At 39.8% G+C, this 22145-nt stretch overlaps 1 protein-coding gene across 1 annotated transcript; it reads right to left on the bottom strand.

Annotated features, from left to right (window-relative positions):
* Positions 1–21288: 21288 nt before the first annotated feature.
* Positions 21289–21939, bottom strand: LOC131239148 (protein DMP7-like). The gene has a single exon (XM_058236706.1). It carries the CDS (start codon positions 21937–21939, stop codon positions 21289–21291), a length of 651 nt encoding a protein of 216 aa, XP_058092689.1.
* Positions 21940–22145: the final 206 nt, after the last annotated feature.

The raw sequence follows: 22145 nt of genomic DNA, 5'->3' as shown, positions 1-22145 counted from the left end.
CCGTCCATCTGTTTTGAAAGACTACAATAGGACAGTATTCTGAAAATCAAGCAGATTAAAAACTCAGGTGGGCCACAAAAACAAAACATTAGGAACATCAACGTTCACCGTCGAAACTTTCCTAGAGCTGACCATGATGCTTATATGCCATCCAAACCAAAATTATTACCAATCAGATAAACGGTAGGAACAAATATCATTATGATACAAAACTACTATCACTGCCATGTATTTAATCCCCACTGTTTTGTGTGGTATAGCCCACGTGAGTTTTGAATCTGCCTGATTTTTAAAATCCTTCCTGTCTCACTGTAGTCTTTCAAAAGAGATGAACAGAGTAGATTTGTCACAGACATCTTTATGGACCCCACACAGCCCCGGGCAGATTGATCAGACGCAGTCAGCTCCATAAGGAAGGAGAGGTACCGTACCTGATGAACAAGGTCGAGTCAGGCTAGCAGGGTTATTTGCTAATCCTCTCACCTCAAACGAGTGGGCCTCTCCTGTTTCAACTTTTACATTATGTGTTACAAAGGAGGGTGTGGCACATGCACTGCATGTGGAGAGGGGAAATAAGAGACTGTGTTACCATACGCAGTGAGTGTAAGAGATGAGAGGTGGGTGACGGATACAGACAAAGGGCCTACTCATATCATATGAATCAAAGGGACAAAAATGCCCCCAATTCATTCACCAAGTTGTCAGAGCGGACAAAATTGTAGCCTTCCATTGGTGATTACGTAGCTTTGAAAAGGAAACAAAAAAAAACACTTACTTTTATTTCTATAAAAGTAACATCTCTTATTATTATTATTATTATTATTATTATTTTTCTACCCTTCTAACAACATTTTCAATTCTCTATGAGGGGTTATTTGGTTGACCGTAAATTCATATAATAGTGGTAAACAAACAATTGTGACAATTGCCTCATGTTTGGTTCAGCGTGGAGCATAACTCAATGTCGTAATAGGTGGGCCCCACTATGATGTATATGTTATATCCACACCGTCCACTCTCATATTTTCAATCACTTTAGGGCATAAGCCCAAAGATGAAGCAGATCCAAATCTTAAGTGGGCCACACCACATAAAACAATGAGGATTGAACGCTTGCCATTGAAAATTTCATGGGTCTATAAAAGTTTTGAATATGCCTCATATTTTAGCTCATTTCATAAAATGATTCGAGGGAAAAATGAATGAACAATGTGGATGAAACACACATCATGGTAGGGCATACAGTGTTTAGGTGACACTTCGAGACTAAACGGTTTCTAATTGTCATCATGCATTTTTTGTCCATTTTTAAAAGGTCAAACGAAATCCAAATGAGATGATTCTATTACCATCTGAAATGTTATCGAATTATCTTTCCAACGAGTGCAAGATCACTTTTATTCGACTTGTAACAAGGGAGCAATGACCATCTTCGTAAGATCATGTGATACTGAAAATAAACTAAAAGCAAGCTATATCGAAAGCAAATGTGAGCATGTACTAAGCGAGAACATTCAATATATTCACCTTTGCGTTTGGCTCCAGCATCGCGTGATCTTATAAAAATTGTCATAACTCCCTCATCTCAAGTTAGATGAGGGTGATCTTAAACTCGTTAGAAAGATAATTTAATGATCTTTTGAATGAGACTAGAATTTTCACTTCTGGATACCATTTAACCTTTTCAAATTGGACCCAAATTAAGTTTATTATGGCATTTGCAAATCATTTTATCTCATTTCTAGCATCTCACAATCTCATTAAAATGGTCATAACTCCCTTATTACAGGTTAGATTAGAATACTCTTAAGCTCATTAGAAAAATAACTCGACAAGCTTTCAAATGGGACTGTAATCATCAGATTTAAGCAACATTTGACCTTTCAATATTAGGCTCAAAGTCCATATTGGAAAACACTTTGCATTTTCTTTTACATTGAGGCCAAGTTTTAAAAGGTCAAATAGTGTTTAAATGAGATGATTCCAGTCACATTTGAAACGTCGTCGAATCATCTTTCCAACAAGCCCAAGATTGCCTTGATCTAACTAATAATGAGAAAGTTATGATCATTTTCGTGGGATTGCACGATACTATAAATGAATACAAATACAAACACGTGTAGTGAAAAGAGAATGCGACAAATGTACTGAAAGTGAACATATAAGTGTACTGAAAGTAAATGTGCAAGTGTACCAAAAGTTAAAGTGATTGTGTACTGAAAGTGAGCACGATAGTGTATTAAAAGCAAACGTAACTATTCATATTTTTAACATCGTTCAATTCCACCAAAATGATCATAACTCTCTCGTTATAAGTCAGGCCGCGACAATCTTGGGCTTGTTAAAAAAAATAATTTGATGATATTTCAAATGGAAATAAAATGAACATGGTTTGACCTTTCAAAACTTAGCTTAAATCCAAGAGAAAATGCAAATTAGAATTTTGCTCTAATTTTGAAAGGTCAAATAATATTCAAATAAGATAATTCTAATCTCATTTGAAAGGTCGTCGAATTATCTTTCCAATGAGCCTAAGACCGCCCCAATCCTACTTGTAATGGGAGAGTCATGACAATTTTTGTGGGATCATGTAATACTAGAAACAAACGCGAGCACCAACATGGACTTTGGGCCTAATTTTGAAATGTCAAATGATGTCCAAATAAGATAATTATATTTTTATTTTAAAGGTTATCGAATTATCTTTTTAACGAGCCTAAGATCACCCCAATCCCATTTATAATGGGGGAGTTATGACTATTTTCATGGGATCATTTGAAAGTTTGTTGAATTATTTTTCGAACGAGTCCAAAATTACCTCAATCTACTTGTAACGAGGAAATTATGACCATTTTTGTGAGATCGTGTGATGCTGGAACTAAATGCATCGTGTTCAGTACATGCTAGCTTTCGCACTCATTTCCCACATTATGGGATCCAACCTGATGTTTATTTGCTATATAACTTGTTCGTAAGGTCACATGGACTTGGGTGTTGGGAAAACACAAATATCAACTTGATCTAAAACTTTTATGGCCCTGAGAAGTTTTCAACGAAGGGCATTATTATACAGTTCCTTGTGATGTGGCCCACTTGAACTTTGGATATGCTTCAATTTTGGGCTCAGGCCTTAAAATGAATTGGAAAAATGTATGTACAACATTGATAAAACACATACATCAAGGTGGGCCCCACAAGGTATCCTAGCTTGGTGAACACCTCACTACACAATCCATGTCCATCTCACAAACCGGTGCAAATCAACATTGATACTGTAAGTAGAGGTGGGCATCGAGTCGAGTCGGACCGAGTTAGGTACAACTCTACTCGATCCAGTATTGTGAAAACCCTGACTCGAACTCAATCCCCAACTCAGGACCGAGTCCAACGGGCCTGACTTGATCCAAATCGAATCATGGCTGGGCTGATTCGAACCGAGTCCGACTCGATCAGAGATACCGAGTCAGATCGAATTGGCTACGGTTTCGATCGGGTCACTAGATCATCAAAAGATAGAAAATTTCTGATTTTTTTTTCTTTTTTATGATTTGAGATTAAAAAATATCGTATTTTGATTGCAAAAATAGAAGCTTGTGCTTGCCAAAAACTTCATTCTCAATTCTATTGTAAATAAAGGGTAAATAAGTCATTATTGCTTTTTACACTTGTTTGACAAAAAGTAATTTACAGTGTAATTTGACCTTGAAAACCGTGACGAAAATAGTGGGTAAATGGACTGAAATTATGACCGTATAATTTATGGGTCCCATTGTTATGCATATGTCTGATCCACGCTGTCCATTTATTCTACGTGCCCATTTTAGGGCATGAGCAACAAAATGAGGTAGATACAACGTTCAAGTGGACCACATCATAGGAAACAAAGAGAATTGTGAATGCCTACTGTTATGGGGAATGTAGTTCGACCACTCTTAGGTCGGCTCGGCAATATCACGTTTGAAGGAAGTACCATAAAACCAGTATTCAACCCCTCGAGAATAGTTTTGAGTAATACATAATACCGAGCGCCTGCTCAGAATCACCCGTCAAAGGCCAAGTGATTGATCAAAATTAAAAAATAGCCTTGTAATGCCCTGAAAATTAGGGGTCGTGTATACACTCGGCTCCCAAGTTCCCGAGTATCACTTATAACCGAATTTTATCAATTTGCGTTTAATTAGGTTTAAATGCGCAGCGTGGAATTTCTTAGAACTTGAAACACAATCACAACTAGTCTATTGAAATGACAGAGATCAAACATATACAAGTCCAAAGAATATATATATGGGTCGCACGAGGCGTTGCCCAACAAAATTACAAAAAGAATGACAAGTCCAAAAGAATAGTGCGCTGATTCCACCACTCAACAATCCAAAATAGGCAGCAAAAGTCTATGATGAACCGCCTATCAGCTGGAAGTAGGACAACTCATCCTCCTCGTCAATGCCAACGCCTCTCAGCTCCTCGAACTCATCGTCATCTGTAGCTACTGAAGAGTCTAGTTGGTGTTTTAAAACACCATCCTAAAGTGGGAGTGAGTGATCAACTCAGTGGGTGCTATTAGTCTTAAGTTACAATAGGCATTAACTAAATTATGGATTTAATGAAAGGCAATACATTCATAAAAACTAACTAATTTTATTAACACATGTGCATGTATAATGATATGATGTATGCCCTCACAACAACACTCCCTCGAGCGACTTTATCCAACGATCGCGTATGACTAACACTCCCTCATTGCGACCTTGACTGTCGAGTTGCCACCCTAACTAGTGCGATGCATGAATAATGTTAACCGAGTATTTAGTTAATTCTGTTCATCCAGCAGATTGGGGAAACTAGTACACCCCACGTATCAATACCCTTAACTAGTTGCGAAGCCTAGGCCCCTCAACGTGCGAGGCCAGGGCTTTGCGATCCTTGATCCCGTCGGGTTCCCTATCCCCGACTTCAAGCACATGGGGAGTACTAAGAAAAGGGATCACTCTAATTTGTAACTAGTGGCCCACCAACGAGTGATCTAGAGCTCGTTTGGAGAATCAGGGCATTTCTGAAATGAATTAGGTATTAAGATTTTTCGTGGGCACTGATTAGGGTTTGAATTAACTATGTTCATAGGGTGGCCTATTTATAACTAGTGAAAGTGAAGATTTGGCCATGATTACTCTAAACCGTCAGTTTTAGGCTAAAAGAGTAACGGAGTTCATTTGGTCTATTAATCAAGATTCGGGCCTTATCTGACTCAGCTTCAGTTAGATCTTTAATTTATTTATGATTGTCTTAATTAGTTAGCGATGGGTCGGTTAGATTTTTGGACCCTATGTGAGTAAAACATGGGGCTAAATTTGATGTTTAAATGATCGGGCGGATTCGTTGGTTTCTTACGGTTGATTAATCGTGCTTGTACGGTTCTTTACTGGTTCCACACGTGTATAGATTAACATTGAGCGTTAACGGTCAGTAAATGATAATATAAGTTAATTACTAAAATTTTTTTTAAAGAATTTTTGGAAATCCAAAACAATGAAAATCCAGGACGTTACAATCTACCCCCCTTAAAAATAATTTCATCCCCAAAATTGCCTAAGGGTAATAAGTAAAGATTTTATTAGTTCATTTGCTTAAGTTTTATAAATTTTAAGCTTATATGCGTGGTAGGGTGTATACTATCTATGCTAGTCTGGCTCATTTCATTCTACCCCTCTTAAAACCTTTTTTTTTCCACCCTGATGGTTTATTACAATTCATTCATTTATCTATTTATTTTTAAAGATTTAAATCCATGACGACGGTTTCCCTTTATTTAGAGTAAAAATATTTGTTTTTAATGTTAGACCAATAAGGAGAGACGGTTGTAGTGGGCTTAAACCCGATACGTCGATCATCTACCTGACCAGGGTAGAAGGCTCATCGAATCTCTTCTTCGTCCTAGTAGATCCTGGTCTTCTGCTCGGTCAAAGCAGTGAGTTCATTGGTACTAACCCAAGATTGAGAATTGGGTCAAGCCGTGAATGCTTCGCAGGTATATACTTCCGTAATTCCGTAGTCCGATCAATCTAAATGCTTGGAAAAATCACACATAATCAAAAAAGTTAAAATCGCATATTCATAAAGTTGTCATTTAGGTCTTGTACAAAGAGAGTTCTCGTCTTAATTAATGTCCAAATTAGTGATCAATAAATCCTTCACTATGCTTATGGTCAAACAATTTCCCTAACAAGGTTTTTAATGGACTAAGATTGTATCTTTATGTTATCGTCTCGATCCTATGGCTAATTGGTTATGAGCAAACCATGTTTGGGTTTCGTTAATTTCGAGAGAGAATAAAGAACCGAAAGTTGTAGGATATTTTTGAGGTTTGAAGAGATGGTGACCCTAGAAAGGCCGTGGGAAAGGAAAGAGGAAGAACATCATGTCCTCAATGTGGTATAAATCTTGATTCCATAAGAAAATAAGAAAACTTACAATATTTTAGTGAAGACTGCATCGAATATGAACTTAGAAAGTATTAAACAATTAAACTCAACCCTATTCAAGAGTCATAGTTCAACCGTTCTAGAAACTATTTGAAGTAGAAAAGTATACTAAAAATAATCTAATTTAATCATACCAGATGATTTCTATCATGGTTAGAAGTAATTTCTAAAATGAAACAAAATACTAAAACTTCAATATGAAAAATAAAATAAAAATACACTTGGTTCATTGGCAACCCACAGGGCATCAATCTTCATCTGTTAACTGATGTCATAGATATACCGAAAATTTCAAGGAGGCTATTCCATGAAACTGGGCATTTTGGCACATTAGGTTCATACATGTATAGAAAATTCTAGAATGGTAGAAGAATGTATTATAAAGACTATGTAGGATGATATAGATGGTTTCTAAAGTTTTCTTAGCCGTAGGATGACATCGTAAGCCTTATCTTAACTATTCATGTAAGGTAGCTAAAAGAATTTTAGGTCTACATAAGGAAGACGAGTCCTCATTTGTAACTAACCACATAGACCCCATTCTTGAGTTCTAGTGTAATAAATTCGCTTACCTTGAAGGCTCTCTTATGTTACTCTCCTCTTCAAAATAACGTGACTACACTATGGTGGTAGGCTGACTCATTCGCAACGAATCTGTGTGCGATTGCTTCATAGTCTGCACTTAGGGAAGTACTCTAGATATGACACTGGGATCCAAGAACTGACCATGGAAGAGCCTCACATTGACTACACTCGCATCTTGACATGGTCCCATCCAGTACTAAACCCAACACAACTATTACATGCACACCTCAAATGGTGAAGCCGAGCAAGCAAACTAGGCGATAGAGTCAAATGAGCTATATCATGTATATACATATATATTTTAAATCTCACTTTCTTTACAGTAGGCTTTAATCGACGAAGTATAATTAACCCCATTCGGCAAAATACCCTTCTCACCCATCAACAGCAAAATGTCTAATGCAACTTCTGTCTTACCCAGCTCACACCATCCATTAATCAATGAATGACAAGTTACCACATGTGGTTCCATCTTATCAAATATTATAATGAACTCAACCTACACAGGACCTAAATCAGACCTAAGAAAACTATTTATTAGTTAATATAGGAAAGTCTACAGGGTCTTTTAAAACAAGCATGCATGTATGATAAGTACCAACCCTTTTTTAAACCTATGTGTGGCCCACCATGACATGTAAGTATCATCCAACTCGTCCATTAGATGCCTCCGGATGTTAGTCCTAGATCCCAATATCTAGCCTAATCCATCACATGTTTTAGAAATAAATAAATAAATGAAAACTCGACTCAATGTCTAGTTGGGTTGGGTTGACTCGAGGCCTATGACTAGTCTTACTCAACTCTATTCAAATATAGTTGAAGTAATACTATTTATAATTTTCAAAAAATGAAAATAAAAATACATATATATTAGTAAAATATAAAAACAATGCAAGGACATGCAGTTGCATGTGCATGTTAATTGGCCTGCTGGTGGTGTTTCTACTTCTGTTAGAAGTCATGGATTCAAAGCCCAAGCCAACTTGACCACGTAAGTAGTTGACTGGATGTGTCATGCCAAGTTAGGGCGGAGTTAGGCTCATAGATGAGTTTGATGGTGACTCAGCTCAAAAAGTATGTGTTGGGATTTTTGAAAAGTCATAAACCCAAAAACTAATAATAATAATAATAAAAGACTGAAGAAAAAGCGGGAAAAAATCATAAATTTTGACGACATTTCTGGTGAAACTCTCAATTAAGCTACTGCGTAAACTCATTTCTAAGACCTTCAAATTTACTTAATATGGCTCAATTAAGTCTTGAAATATAGTAATTTATATAACTTCAGGGATTGTAATAATGTTTTTTTTTTTTTTTGATGAAGATTTAGAAATGGAAGGGGGCTTTGATGTAGAAATGGAAGAGGGCTTTGAAAATGAGGTTTGAGAAGAAGAGGGCTTTGACGAAGATTTGAGAGGAATTGAAGGATTTGAGTAAGGGTTATTGGGATGGGTTTCATGGATGAGGAGAGGGATTTGAGAGAAATGGGTTGTGGTTTTTGGAATGAGGAAGAGAAGGGCTGAGAGAAGGGTCTTCAAGTGACCCCACACATGTTTAAAACACAAAAAGGGCCACTCATTGGCTGCCTAGGTGGGGGCCATTATAACGTTTCTTATATATTTAGTAATAATTTTTTTTTTAAAATTTTTTATACTAGTTTATCATTAAGCTTAAACTCACTTCATAAAATTTTATTCCATTTAGAGTTGTAGAAAAAAATATTAAAATTCTAAAAGTGACATTTGTTTGAAACTAGCGATTTTTTAATATGATTAAAAAATGTCTCTATTTCTTATAAGGTTTCTTATACTTTTGGTAACTGAATTATTTTTAAAATTTTTATAATATTTCATAATTAAGTTTAAAGTCATTCTACAAAAATTCATATCATTTGGAATTGTAAATAAATTATAAAAATTCTAGCAGCAACAACTGTCCGAAATTAACAATTTTTTTTTGGATAGTTGGAAAAAAAATCTAAAGTTTAACTATATCAAAATTTTTATTTTATTTTTTTATTATTTTTATATAAAAATAAACTCATCAAGCTTCAATTTAGCTTTTGAATCACCTAAATCGGAGTTATAACGAAAGAGATATGAATTTTCAAAGTTAGAGCAAAACCTACCCAAATCCCGGCGGGGGCCACTCCGGTCGGGCGGGGTCCCACCGACCCTCTGGATGTCCAGGCGGGAGCCCTGCTGGCTTGGCGGGGTTTCGCTGAGTTACTGGAGCCCGGGCGGGGTCCACAGGCGAGGTCAAGTGGTCGTGCGGGCGGGGTCCCGCCGGCTCACTGTGTTTCGGGCGGGGTTGTCTTGCGATGGGCATATCTCGCAAACTGGAATGAGTTATTCAACGTGCCATATATGAATTTGGGTAGGAGAAGCCGATCTACGCAATGAGCATAGTTATTTCATGATATTCCTCTCGGTTAGTGGTCAAAAATCCATTTTATCTATATTTCCACTATTTTCAGTAAATTTTCATTTACCCCTAAGTTTTTATCCCAAAATAGAACTAACAAATTTGACCTAGAACTACCTCATTTGGACCTGAATGTTGGCTTTGACTGTCAATTGTTTCGATTTTCGGCTCGCTCCTAACAATATATTGGGGAAGTTTAAGAATAGAGTGATGACAGGTGAATATTTTAAGGAGATATATTAGAAAGAGGAATTTTGATTTAGGCCTGTTTGGCTAGTGACATTAAGCTGTACTAAATGGGATTGCAAGGCTAACCCCAACTCAAGATTTGGGAATGGCATGTCTGGAATGAGCGCGGGATGGAATTTAGAATTTATTTTATAGGCTTTGCAAAATGAGTTTTGTATTGGAAGGTGTGATATGAGATTTCCAAATCCCATGATAATGAATTTTCAAGGGTAATTTGAAAGGAAATCCCGAAATTTGCCTTTAATTGAATACATTCTAAACTGGGTATTGTAAAACATGGGATATACTCATTCCAGGGACGATACCTTACACATGCATTTATTGTTACTCTCACAATTCCCTTCACACTAATCTCACCTATTTCAGCTGGCCCAATAGTCCTTAGGAGGTGGACTGGAATAGCTAACTTTCCTAGTTAGTCGAATCGAGTCTTGCCTTCAAGTTTCCAAATTCTTGTCCGGGAACAGGCCGAGGCACTGTAAGACTCTCGAATTCCCTTCTTTAGCGTTACTACTCCCTCTCTCTACTGAACCTTAACACCTTAGAAGTTTCACCTTACGTCTAAGACTAGTGGTTTAGGGACTGGGGTGGTTCCTAGTATTCCGTGGTTCCTAATGCGTTCTCTCTCAAGTTAGCGAACGTGTTAGTGAGTTCATAACCCATGACCCAGTTGATTCCAAACTATTGCTCTGATACCATCTTGTAATGCTCTAAAAATCGGATGTTGTGCATACACTCGACTCCCGAGTTCCCGAGTGTCACTTATAACCGAATTTTATCAATTTGCATTTAATTAGGTTTAAATGCGCAGCGTGAAATTTCTTGGAACATGAAACACCATCACAACTAGTCTACCGAAATGATAGAGATCAAATATATACAAGTCCAAAGAATATATATATGAGTCGCACGAGGCGTTGCCCGACAAAATCACAAAAAGAATGACAAGTCCAAAAGAATAGTGCGCTGATTCCACCACTCAGCAATCCAAAATAGGCAGCAAAAGTCTATGATGAACCGCCTATCAGCTGGAAGTAGGACAACTCATCCTCCTCGTCAATGCCAACGCCTCTTAGCTCCTCGAACTCATCGTCACCTGCAGCTACTGAAGAGTCTAGTTGGTGTTTTAAAACACCATCCTAAAGTGGGAGTGAGTGATCAACTCAGTGGGTGCTATTAGTCTTAAGTTACAATAGGCATTAACTAAATTATGGATTTAATGAAAGGCAATACATTCATAAAAACTAACTAATCTTGTTAATACATGTGCATGTATAATGATATGATACATGCCCTCACAACAACACTCCCTCGAGCGACTCCATCTAATGATCGCGTATGACCAACACTCCCTCATTGCGACCTCGACTGCCGAGTCGCCATCCTAACTAGTGCGATGTATGAATAATGTTAATCGAGTATTTAATTAATTCCGTTAATCCAGCAGATTGGGGAAACTAGTACAGCCCACGTATCAATGCCCTCAACTAGTTGCGAAGCCTAGACCCCTCAATGTGCGAAGCCAGGGCTCCACGATCCTTGATCCCGTCGGGTTCTCCATCCCCGACTTCAAGCACATGGGGAGTGCTAAGAAAAGGAATCGCTCGTGGTCACTATAGGGAGGCTTGTCACCCCAGCATAGGCCGTTAGCTCGACCATAGTATCCCATTCTACCATGTCCGGCTCACGAGTCGGTGGATCGGCTCCAATTAGTTATCAATGGGCTACAACAGTTGTAGGTTGTTCCAGATTCCATACATATGTGAGCAAACAGGATTAACAAATAAGGTTAGTTAGTAAGTAGGCTAGACCGCACGAGTCCAAGTAAGTACGTATCAGATGACATCGGGTATGAGCGACCCATGTAGTCTAACTACTGTCGCCCACACGCACTCGCCCAATTCCATGGGTTTAGCCTCAGGATAGTCCTACCAATGGGACCACCCTCACTCTCCTCATTTTCCTGACCAACCCAAGGGTTGATAGTAATTCATAACATGCCACAAACATGGTTATCATCTAATATAAGTGAAAGCATGTGTCCATATCTTCCAACATAGAATCTCAATTTCTCTACCAAGCAAAGCTAATCATGAGGTGAACTAAAGGTGCAAGTGTATTGTGTGGGTTAGTGAGGAAGATAAGCATTTCATACATCGTAGGAACACAAGTACAAGTATTAATGAGTCAAACATGTTATACGAGACATCATATATGGATTAATAAGTCATGGGCATGCAACCATTAGATTCCTACCCAAACATACGAGAGGCAACAAACATGCTATAAGGAACATCACACACGAATCACAAGACATGAGCGTACAACGTTAAATTCCTACCCAAACATGAGAGCAATAACAACATTTCACAACTACTCCATGTTGAATTTAAAGAATCAAAGGTAAGGTACTTCCTAGGTTTTTCTTTTCTCTAGATCCTCCAAACACATCATCCAAGCATTCAAAATCATTAAACTCAAAATGAAATTGGTGTTAGGCCACCTAAGAATAATAGTCCACACCTATGGATCGTTGAAGACGTTAGGAAGCGATTTAGGGTTGCCAAACTCGCAGGTCGATTTGTAGAGATCCTGAGCTAAATGAACTTGCATGTTAGTATTACATGCATTTCCTAACTCAACCCCAAAGATTACCAAAAAGGATGGGTGCTTATCTCCCTATTTGGATGGAAGTGGCTTATAGTTGTGGATATGGGAGAGGGAACGTATTTCTTTAAGGCTCCAAGCTTCCGTAGGCCCCACTTCCTACCACACACTCTTTCCTTTCTTCTTCCTCTCTCTTTCTCCTCCTTTCTCCTCTTCCTCTTCTCCCTTTCTCTCTTTTTTCTCTTCTCTCTTTCCTTTCTGTAGAGAAAATTCGTATGGGGAGAGGGGTGCCCCAAAGAAGCCCCTTTTATAATGCCAGATTTGGTGCAAATGGCCCCAAATATTGGGTTTTTACTATACTAGCCCTATAGGAGAGTTTTTTTAGCCTCTAGGGCCCACTATGGAGTATACATATTGATATACACCGTAGGATAGTTAGCCCTAATGATGATCTATGTATGGACATGTTCGGCCCACCATTTGGATGCGCCGATCGACAGATATGATGAGAAGTCTGTTAAACGGTCACCGATGGTCGATCGGGACCGCGACTATACGGATATGAGCAGGGAAATATCCTTACTCTACGTGTGAAGTTTGGTTATAAACTGACAGTCCGAAATCCTCAACTTTGCCTAAGAGTAGATGACCCAATTCACTTAAGTTTCAGCTTATTCCTTTATGGTATTTGCACTTCTCATGCACTCGTCTTCTGTCTCAAGTTGAGTGGTTCTGGACTGTACCTAGCTCTGACTCCCACGATGGATGTCAAACCCAGTAAGACACATTATTCTATAATTTTGCAACTAGTGGCCTACTAACGAGCGATCTAGAGCTCGTTTGGAGAATCAGGGCATTTCTGGAATGAATTAGGTATTGAGATTTTTCGTGGGGCACTGATTAGGGTTTGAATTAACTATGTTCATAGGGTGGCCTATTTATAACTAGTGAAAGTGGAGATTATGTCATGATTACTCCAAACTGTCAGTTTTAGGCTAAAAGAGTAACGGGGTTCATTTGGTCTATTAACCAAGATCCGGGCCTTATCTGACTCGGCTTCAGTTAGATCTTTAATTTATTTATGATTGTCTTGATTAGTTAGCGATGGTTCGGTTAGATTTTTGGACCCTACGTGAGTAAATCATGTGGCTAAAGTTGATGTTCAAATGATCGGGCGTATTCATTGGTTTCTTACGGTTGATTAATCGGGCTTGTGCAGTTCCTTACTAGTTCCACACATGTATAGATTAACATTGAGCGTTAACGGTCAATAAATGATAATATAAGTTAATTACTAAAAAAAATTTAAAGATTTTTGGAAATCCAAAACAGTGAAAATTCAGGACGTTACACACCTAGAACGAGCAAGCTAGATAAAGAACTACACCTGAACTAAAGTCCTTGCTTGTCTCATCCTGACCAAGTCAGTTTGTGCCGTCTTCAGCCAACCGACGAAGATTGGCATGGATAAGCTCGGTTCGGGTCATCCTCGGCAGCTTAAGGAAGCCCGGTTAAGGCAAGCTCGACGCGGATAATCCTCAGCCGACTAACGAAGCTAGATCCATTCCAGTAATGCACGACGGGAATAACTACCTTACAAACGATCATAGAGCAATCGACAACATCACCGCTCGTGCACTTCTCGCTTAATGGCTAAGATCGTGCCTAGATTGACAAACCTTCACATTCCATGGACACTATAAATAAGGAACCCATCTACATGGACAGGGAGTCAAAATCTCTCACCTGAAATACCTCTACACAATTAGACCCAGAATCCAGGCCTGACTTTGGCATTGGAGGGTCCCCTGCTCTAGTTAGGGCCTCCTTTATTCTTCTCCTATGTAGGTGCTCGGAGCTCGGCGAGGGTGAACCATATTTTCACATTAACATTATAGCATCGTCTGTGGGAAAAATGTGAAGGTCATTCCTTCTTCACTAAAGAGAGCAATGACGAAAGGAAGAAAGAAAAATCTCCCTCTGGCCACAGTTGCTAGTCTTGAGCCAGTTGGACAACATAACTCGTCTTCTCAGCTTCAGGCCAAATCAATTCCCACAGGACCAACGCAGCAATCCCAGAATCGGGGAGGACTATACCTTTCGTTGCAGAACTAAGTTGAGACATTGGCCAGCAAGCTCAACAAAATGAGGTGATTACTAAAAAGGTAGCTCCCCCTCCCTAACTAAGAGGCAATATTCTAGACGGCTGTTAAAGATTTTGTGCCTGTTGGCTCCAGGAGAGTAGCATTCCGAGCCATGTCTGCTTAGACACCTTCCAGCATTTCAGGAACGTTAGTATTAGCCCCTTCTGACTTATGTCACAAGTTGGAGAAATGTAAGTGCGGGAAAACGCCCGAAGCAGATCCAGCCCTCGAAACTGTCGTTGAAAACAAGGACCATTGGAAAGCTCAGCTCGAAGAGCTGCGAGACTAGATCGACATTATGCGCCATGCTTACCAGAAGCAAGCTCCAACGACGATAGAGGCAATGATGGAGGAGACAACGGTCATTCACCAGCGAAATCATGAGCTTAGTTATGCTCCTGAGGTTCCGGATGCTGCCCATCGTCCCATATTCGGGTTCCAGGCATCCGACTAAGCATATGGAATCTTACCGATCCTGGATGGAACTCCAATCAGCATTTGGATCGATCATGTACCGTGCCTTCTCACTAACCCTCACGGGGGCTGCCTAGAAGCTGGTATAGGTAGCTAAAGCCAAGGTCAATTAGCTTATTCATTGACCTCAGCAAAGCATTCCTGACACAATTCATCGTTGGGAAAGAATGTCGAAAGCTGTCCACTCATCTGCTCACTATCAAGCAGGGGGAGGGAGAAATGTTAAAGGATTATATTATGCGATTCAACGGGGAGGTGGCGCAAGTCGACGACCACTTGATATCTGGCCTTAGAGAAGGAAGGTTCCCCTTCTCGATCGGGAAGAACCCTCCAACCACTTTGGGAGAGCTCATGAACCGAGCTTAGAAGTACTTGAACGCTGAAGATCTCTTCAGTTCTTGAAAATATACTCGAAGCACCGAGAACTTTGCGAAGGATAAGAAACGCAAAGAGGAGGCCCCATCCTGGACGACCTCTAACAAAAAGAGATCGGACGAAGACACTTCCAAAGGTCAACGACCGAGCAGACGTCCCGAGAGTCGGTTCAGCCCGTACACTCCCCTCAATGCCTCTCCAGAGCAAGTCCTCCTAGAAATCTGAGACAAAAAGCTTCTTAGGTGGCCAAGCTAAATGAAGGCTAGCACGGGTCAGCGGGATAAGCGAAAATATTATCATTTTCACCGTGACCACAGCCACAATACCAGTGATTGTGTCGACTTTAAGGAGGAGATTGAAACCCTCATCCGCAATAGACATTTACATAAGTATGTCAAAGAAGAATGACACCCTTGGAAATGACCTTGTCTCCTACAAAGCCTTGTAGTGGGGTTTGGATGGGTCGGAGGCACGATTTGTTGACTCCCATCTTATCAAACACCTCAGAGTATAGTATGTTGGCTGAGCTACATGTGTCCACGAGGATGCAATACACTTTTCGGTTGGCTATGGTCATAGCCACTATCAAAGTGTCATCGTGCGGGTATTAGATGCCACGGGTATCCTCCTGGGAGAATGTTAAGCTGCATGGATGCATTCATTGTTCCTTGCGCGGCCTGTTGGCAAGGTGAACATAATGGTATGGATCAGTGTTCTGAGCATGAGCCTTCTGGGCACGATTCGAATCTCTGCCCCCTGCAGGTCCACCGCAGATGGTACAGATCTCAATGTAGGCGTCAGTAGTTCTGCTCGGTTACTCATCTTCGGAGAAGGACAGAATCAAGTCACCCTAATGGTTGACTTCTTGGTAGTAAATTGCCCGTCAACCTACAACGTCATCCTCGGGCGACCCTCCCTCAACCCTATGAGAGTCGTGGTATCCACATACCACCTCATTATGAAGTTCCCCATCAAAGAGGGGGTCAACTACCTCCAAGGAGATCAACATGAGGCTCGGCGCTATTATTCGACCGTATTGAGGAAAGAAATGCCCAGGTAAGCCCTCACGATCAACTCGCTCGATATCAGGGAAGACTCCTCGGAGAGAAGTACTTCAATAGAAGATCTCCTAACCATTATTCTTGACGAGGCCGATCTTACTAGAACAGTCCAGGTCGGATCATCATTAATCCTGGACCACCGTGTGCAAATGATGAGCTTCCTTTGACAAAATAGGGACGTGTTCGCTTAGTCTCATCAAGACATGCCGGGCGTCGACCTCGAAGTAATGGTCCACAAATTGATCATGGACCCAAATTGTAGGCCGGTCAAGCAAGAAAGAAGAATGTTCGAACCAGATCTATACGCCACGATCGCTGAAGAGGTCGGCAAACTCCTGGACACAGGGTTCATCGAGGAAGTGTACTATCTTGATTGGATTGCTAACGTGGTATTGGTGAAGAAGTCCAACAGAAAATGGCGAGTCTACGTCGACTACATTGATCTGAACAAAGCTTGCCCTAAGGACAGCTTTACGTTCTCCAAAATCGACTAACTGGTCGACAGCACCGCCGGGCACGAACTCCCAACGTTCATGGATGCATACTTGGGATATAATCAAATAGCAATGCACTTTTCAGACAAGTAGAAAATAACTTTTGTCACGGATAAAAGCCTTTATAACTATAAGGTCATGTCCTTCAGGTTGAAGAACGAAGGAGTAACATATCAGCACCCAGTAAACAAAATATTATATGATTGTCTTGCAAAAAGAGTAGAAAGAGAAAAAATGATAGAGCAATGTGAAGAAGTGAGGATAAGGTATCCTCTCCTCACGTCCTTTGTGCAAGTGAGGCTGATGATTCCGTTATTCAGATATCTGATCGGATGGGCCTCTGCATGGATGGAACCGTGTCCCAATCGACGGTCCTAACCTTTGATTAGTGGCTGATAAGTACATGTTTAAAAAAGGGATTTTACATGATACTACATCATTAATATGGTATTTACATCCTGGTACCTATGTAAATAAAGTTTTTAATTTATCATAGCGGTGCCTTCCATTAGTTTTCTCTAAATTTCGTTTAATTAAGTGTAATTTTTTTTTCATAAATGATAAAAAAGCCCACCAATGCCTTCGGGTTTGAGGCAAGTCTCATCCCTATCGTCAATGCCTCTGTGACTGTGGTGGCTTAGCTAGAGTCGCCAGAAGGGCCCACATGCTCCTGATCCGACCGGCGCAGTCTTATTACTAGCATAAGTAGCTAATCTTCTCATAATCAAGCTTCATTGGCCATCCTAACCTCTGATTTTTATGATTGATGCAAGCCATTCAAAATTCTCTTTTACAAGTGATATTTGGATTCATCCATTCAGTGTAATTTTATTATGGTTGCTCTTATAGTGTGGAGTCCGGTAAATGGACAATTCTCATGATTGATTGCTCAGCACGTAGGCTCCAGTCGTCAGGATCGTCGCACCTAACATATAAAATCTGATTTTCTATTTTAGAGTGTAAGTTGTATCTTTTCACTTGGATATTCCGATCTACCAATCTGAGCCATCCATTTAGGACACTCTTCACAGGCTACCATGGAAAAATCGCACAAATAGGATGATCCAATCCATCCTTTTTTTTTCTTTTTTTTTTTCTTCCCTTTGTATTATTTTCTATGGCCATCCGTTTTTCCAGGCATGAATGCAATGGTTACGATTGGCAAACGGAAGTGATTCTTTACAGTAATGGTCCCTATCAAATAGATCTATTGTATTGTTGGTTTGACCTATTTTTGTATAATTGATCTTGATCGTCCGTTCGATCAAATGGTTAATGGTTAATATTTATGGTCGGAGCAGTATAATTGTAGGACTGATATCTGGTAACTGAGGGTCCAACCTAAATTGCCACTTGAGGGAAGAAAATCTCCTCCCTTTGTGCACCTCAATTAAGTCTATTTGTTCATACACACGAGCATTCTTTTTTCTTTTTTTTTTTTTAAACTTCCAAAATGACCGGTCATCACTTCTTTGCATCGGTAATCCGGGTCCACATGCAGACAAGAGTGATTATTAAAACCGTCCGTCCTTTTGGCACTGCCACAAGTGGGCCACGATACAAGGCTCACATTGATTAGATGATTCTGATAATCGATGTGGGCCGTTGAATGTGGACCACTGAAAAAGAAAATTTTCAATGACTCACATTCAATGGGCAGGACCATCTTTCAGCGTGAGTAAGAGAGACAGTTTACAATAGAGACCGGACGATGGCCATCTCCGATATCTCATACCATCCTTGCATGTGGGATCCACCATTGGTCTACTTAGTTATTTAGCCATCATCTTGGATTTTACAAATATGCAGAGTTTGAAGTGTAAAGAGAGGTGCTTTAGGATCGACCATGTAAGAGTAGAGGCGTACACGACCTGAGCTAAGCCAAGCTTGCTCAGCTCGTGCTTGTCTCAGACAGCTTGAGTCTGAGTTTGTGCTCGGCTTGGCTCGGCCTTTGAATTTGGAACAGTAGTTTGTACCTGGCTCGGCTAGCAGCTTGGTCAGTTCAAGCTGAGTTCGAGTTGAGTCTCCAATTCGAGTCTGATTGTACCAGAGCTACTCGGCTAGTGGTCATTAGTCGAATGGATGCTACTTGTTGGAAAAAATTGGAGAGAGGAGAGGAGAGGACTCACTTTTACCTGCTGCTCATTTGGACAAACGCTGGAAGGAGGGAAAATTCTTTGATTTCTCTTCTTTTAGTGAAAAAGAAAGATTAGTATATTCCTGATTCATGGATGCAGACAAATCACCAAATCAAGTAAATATTCTATACCTCTTATCTTTTATTATTATTTTAGGCTCTTCTTTAATAACTTTATTTTGCTTATATCTATTGTACGTGGGGTTTTTTAATGTAATAAATGATATCATTCTTTGATGTCTCGTAATTTAGTGAAAAAGAAAGATCAGAATTCCTAATTTATGAGTGAAAGTAAATTGCCAAATCACATGAATATTTATACATTTTCTTTAATTATTATTTTTATCTTTTTTAATGACTTTGTTTTGCTTGCATCTGTCGTACGCACGAGAGTTATTCTGCAACAATTTTAATTCATTTAGAAAACTCTTTTAATTTTTTTATTTTATTAAAAAAGAAAGCTCACCAGTTTTAATTCATGAATATAAGTAAATTGCCAAATCACATAAATATTTATATCTTTTATACTTAATTATTTTATAATTATCTTTTACAACTTTACTTGCTTACATCTATTGTATGTGGGAGTTTTTATGCAACAAATAACACCATGACTACAGCACATTACCATCATTTTTGCCAACAGGTTAGGCAATCAAACATTAAGGTAGGCGCCCGACATGGGGCCTGGCTTAGGTGGATCCCTTACTATGGGGCCCACCGTGATATATGTGCCTTATATCCACGCTGTCCATCTGTTTTGATAGCTCATTTTAGGCATGATCTGAAAACGTGAAGTAGATCCAAATCTCTGCCGGACCACATTACAGGAGAAAGTGGTGATTAACCATTAAAAACTTCTTGTGGGTCACGAAAGTTTTGGATCAAGCTGATATTTTTGTGGTCCCTTCATTTACGTCTTTTTTATCTTATGAACTGGTTGGATGGAAAATAAACATTTCGGTAGCCCCCAAGAATTTTTTAATGGTGGGTATTCAATTACCACTGCTTTCTTTGGTGTGGTCCAACTAAAATTTGGATCTTCTTCATTTTCGGGATTATGCTCTAAAATGACTTTTGAAAACCTATGGACGGGATGGATGTAAGGCACATACATTAAAGTGGGCCCCACGGTCAGGAAGCCACCGAAGCGGGGCCCTGCCGCATTCTTTGATTCGCATGGCCCCAGCGAAGATGAGATGACTGTCATGTTCACATACGGTTGTGATCCATTATCCTTATATACGGTACATGTGAAAGACTATCCAGACCGTCCAAATGATAGTGAAGATCATGGATGATGTATCGTGGGTAAAAAATTCAATGTTCTAACAATTTTATTTATCTAATTACTGTCTATCAAATGGATGGTTGGAAGTAAATCATTGACTGGTCCATATTCAAAGGGTGAAATCAGATGGCTATTATTACTTGATCAAATTTTATTCTTGTATTTTGGTTAAACACAGGTTGGTTCGGCGAATTGGACCATCTGGATCAACGTACAACTAGGAAATGCTTGTGGTGAATGAGTCACCATTACTTTCAAAACGTGCTGAACTAGCACGTAAGTAAGCTGTACTCACAAGAGTTTTGGGTCATGGGTTCGAGTACCCATTAGTTATGTTATGGCGTGCGTGGGCGTGTGAATGTGTTAAAAAAATAAAAAAAGAAAAGAAAAGAAGACGTAAGTAGGCCCATGACACTGGGCCCACGAACATGTCTATGTGAAATCCACTCCGTCAATCAGGTGAGACCCTATCTACCCTTATAAATAAAATAAGATTTTTAAAAAAATATATAATACTATCTTATTAATATGGTATTTACATTCTGGTACCTATTTTGAATTTATTTTTCATTAAACTACTTCATTAATCAAGTTAATTAAATTGGTGGGCTTTTTGTCATTTATGAATAAAGCACACTTAATCTGATGGAATTTAGAGAAAACTAACGGAAGGTGCTGCAATTGAGTTGATTAATGAGGTAACTGAATGAAAAGTTAATTTAAATAAGCACCAGAATGGAAATACCATACTAACAAGGTAGTATTATGTAAAAATTCATAAGAATTCATTGTTGGGGTCCACATTCAATAACGTCAGCCATCCTTGGTGGGTCCCGTCAGATCAATGATCTGGATCACTGAATCATGAGAACCTCTTGTACAGACTGATGTCTCTTTACAGTATGCATATGAAGTGTTTGAGGTATGTATGAATAAGAAAAAACAAATAAAGAAACAGAGATGAATTAACGAGAAGAGAGTGGAAAGCCAATTCCATGGCGCTTCGTTGGGAAACAAATGAAGAGGATACTGCAAACGATGCAGAATCCCACCGGCAATGCTGCAAGAAGATTCTTCGTATGTTCCGATGGCGTTGGATAAAAGCACCCCACCATGTTCTTATCAATTAAACCAACCGCAGCGAAAACAAACACCGACATGAATGCATGGACGAAATCTATGAATTTCAATCTGTATTTAGTCGCATCCTCGGCAGATAGGGCGACAGAACCCTTGACGTCGATGACCCACAATCCCTTTCGAGTCGCTAGCCCGTAACGGACTTTCCCGGCCGTGTCCCTGAAGCTGTCTGTGAAAGATAAGAGAAAGCAAGACGCTGCGCACATGGAAACAAGGGCGACGGTCAGATGCCAGCCGAGGCCGGTGCAGTGGCCTTGGTTAGTGAAGATGGGAGAGAGGACTTGGAATGCTAGAACCGTTCCAGTCGGGAGGAGATTGGCCAAACGGGCTGTGCTTTTGAATGTACGGTTGATGACTTTCCTTTTTTGAGTTTTCTGATTTTGGTCAGGCAGTGCTGGTGGTGCTGGAGTCGGGTCATGCTCGTCTAAGAGTGGCTGTCGGTGCTGAGATTCGACATCTGCTGGCTTGATTTCCATGGCCCACTTGCTTAAAATGTATGATTTGATTGTGGTTTGGAAGATGGATGTGGTGGCCCAGTTGCTGCTTTTGGTATGATTTGATTGGGGTTTGGAAGATGGATGTGGTGTGGGTGGGATGGATGTGTACATGTAGGAGGAGGGATGGGTTGCATGAAACTGAAATGCGTAGGAAGGAACGTTCAAAAAGGAAGGGGGTTTTGGTT

The sequence above is a fragment of the Magnolia sinica genome, chromosome 3 (genome assembly GCF_029962835.1).
Source record: "Magnolia sinica isolate HGM2019 chromosome 3, MsV1, whole genome shotgun sequence".
NCBI lineage: Eukaryota > Viridiplantae > Streptophyta > Magnoliopsida > Magnoliales > Magnoliaceae > Magnolia > Magnolia sinica.
This window is presented reverse-complemented; position numbering and strand designations above follow the sequence as displayed.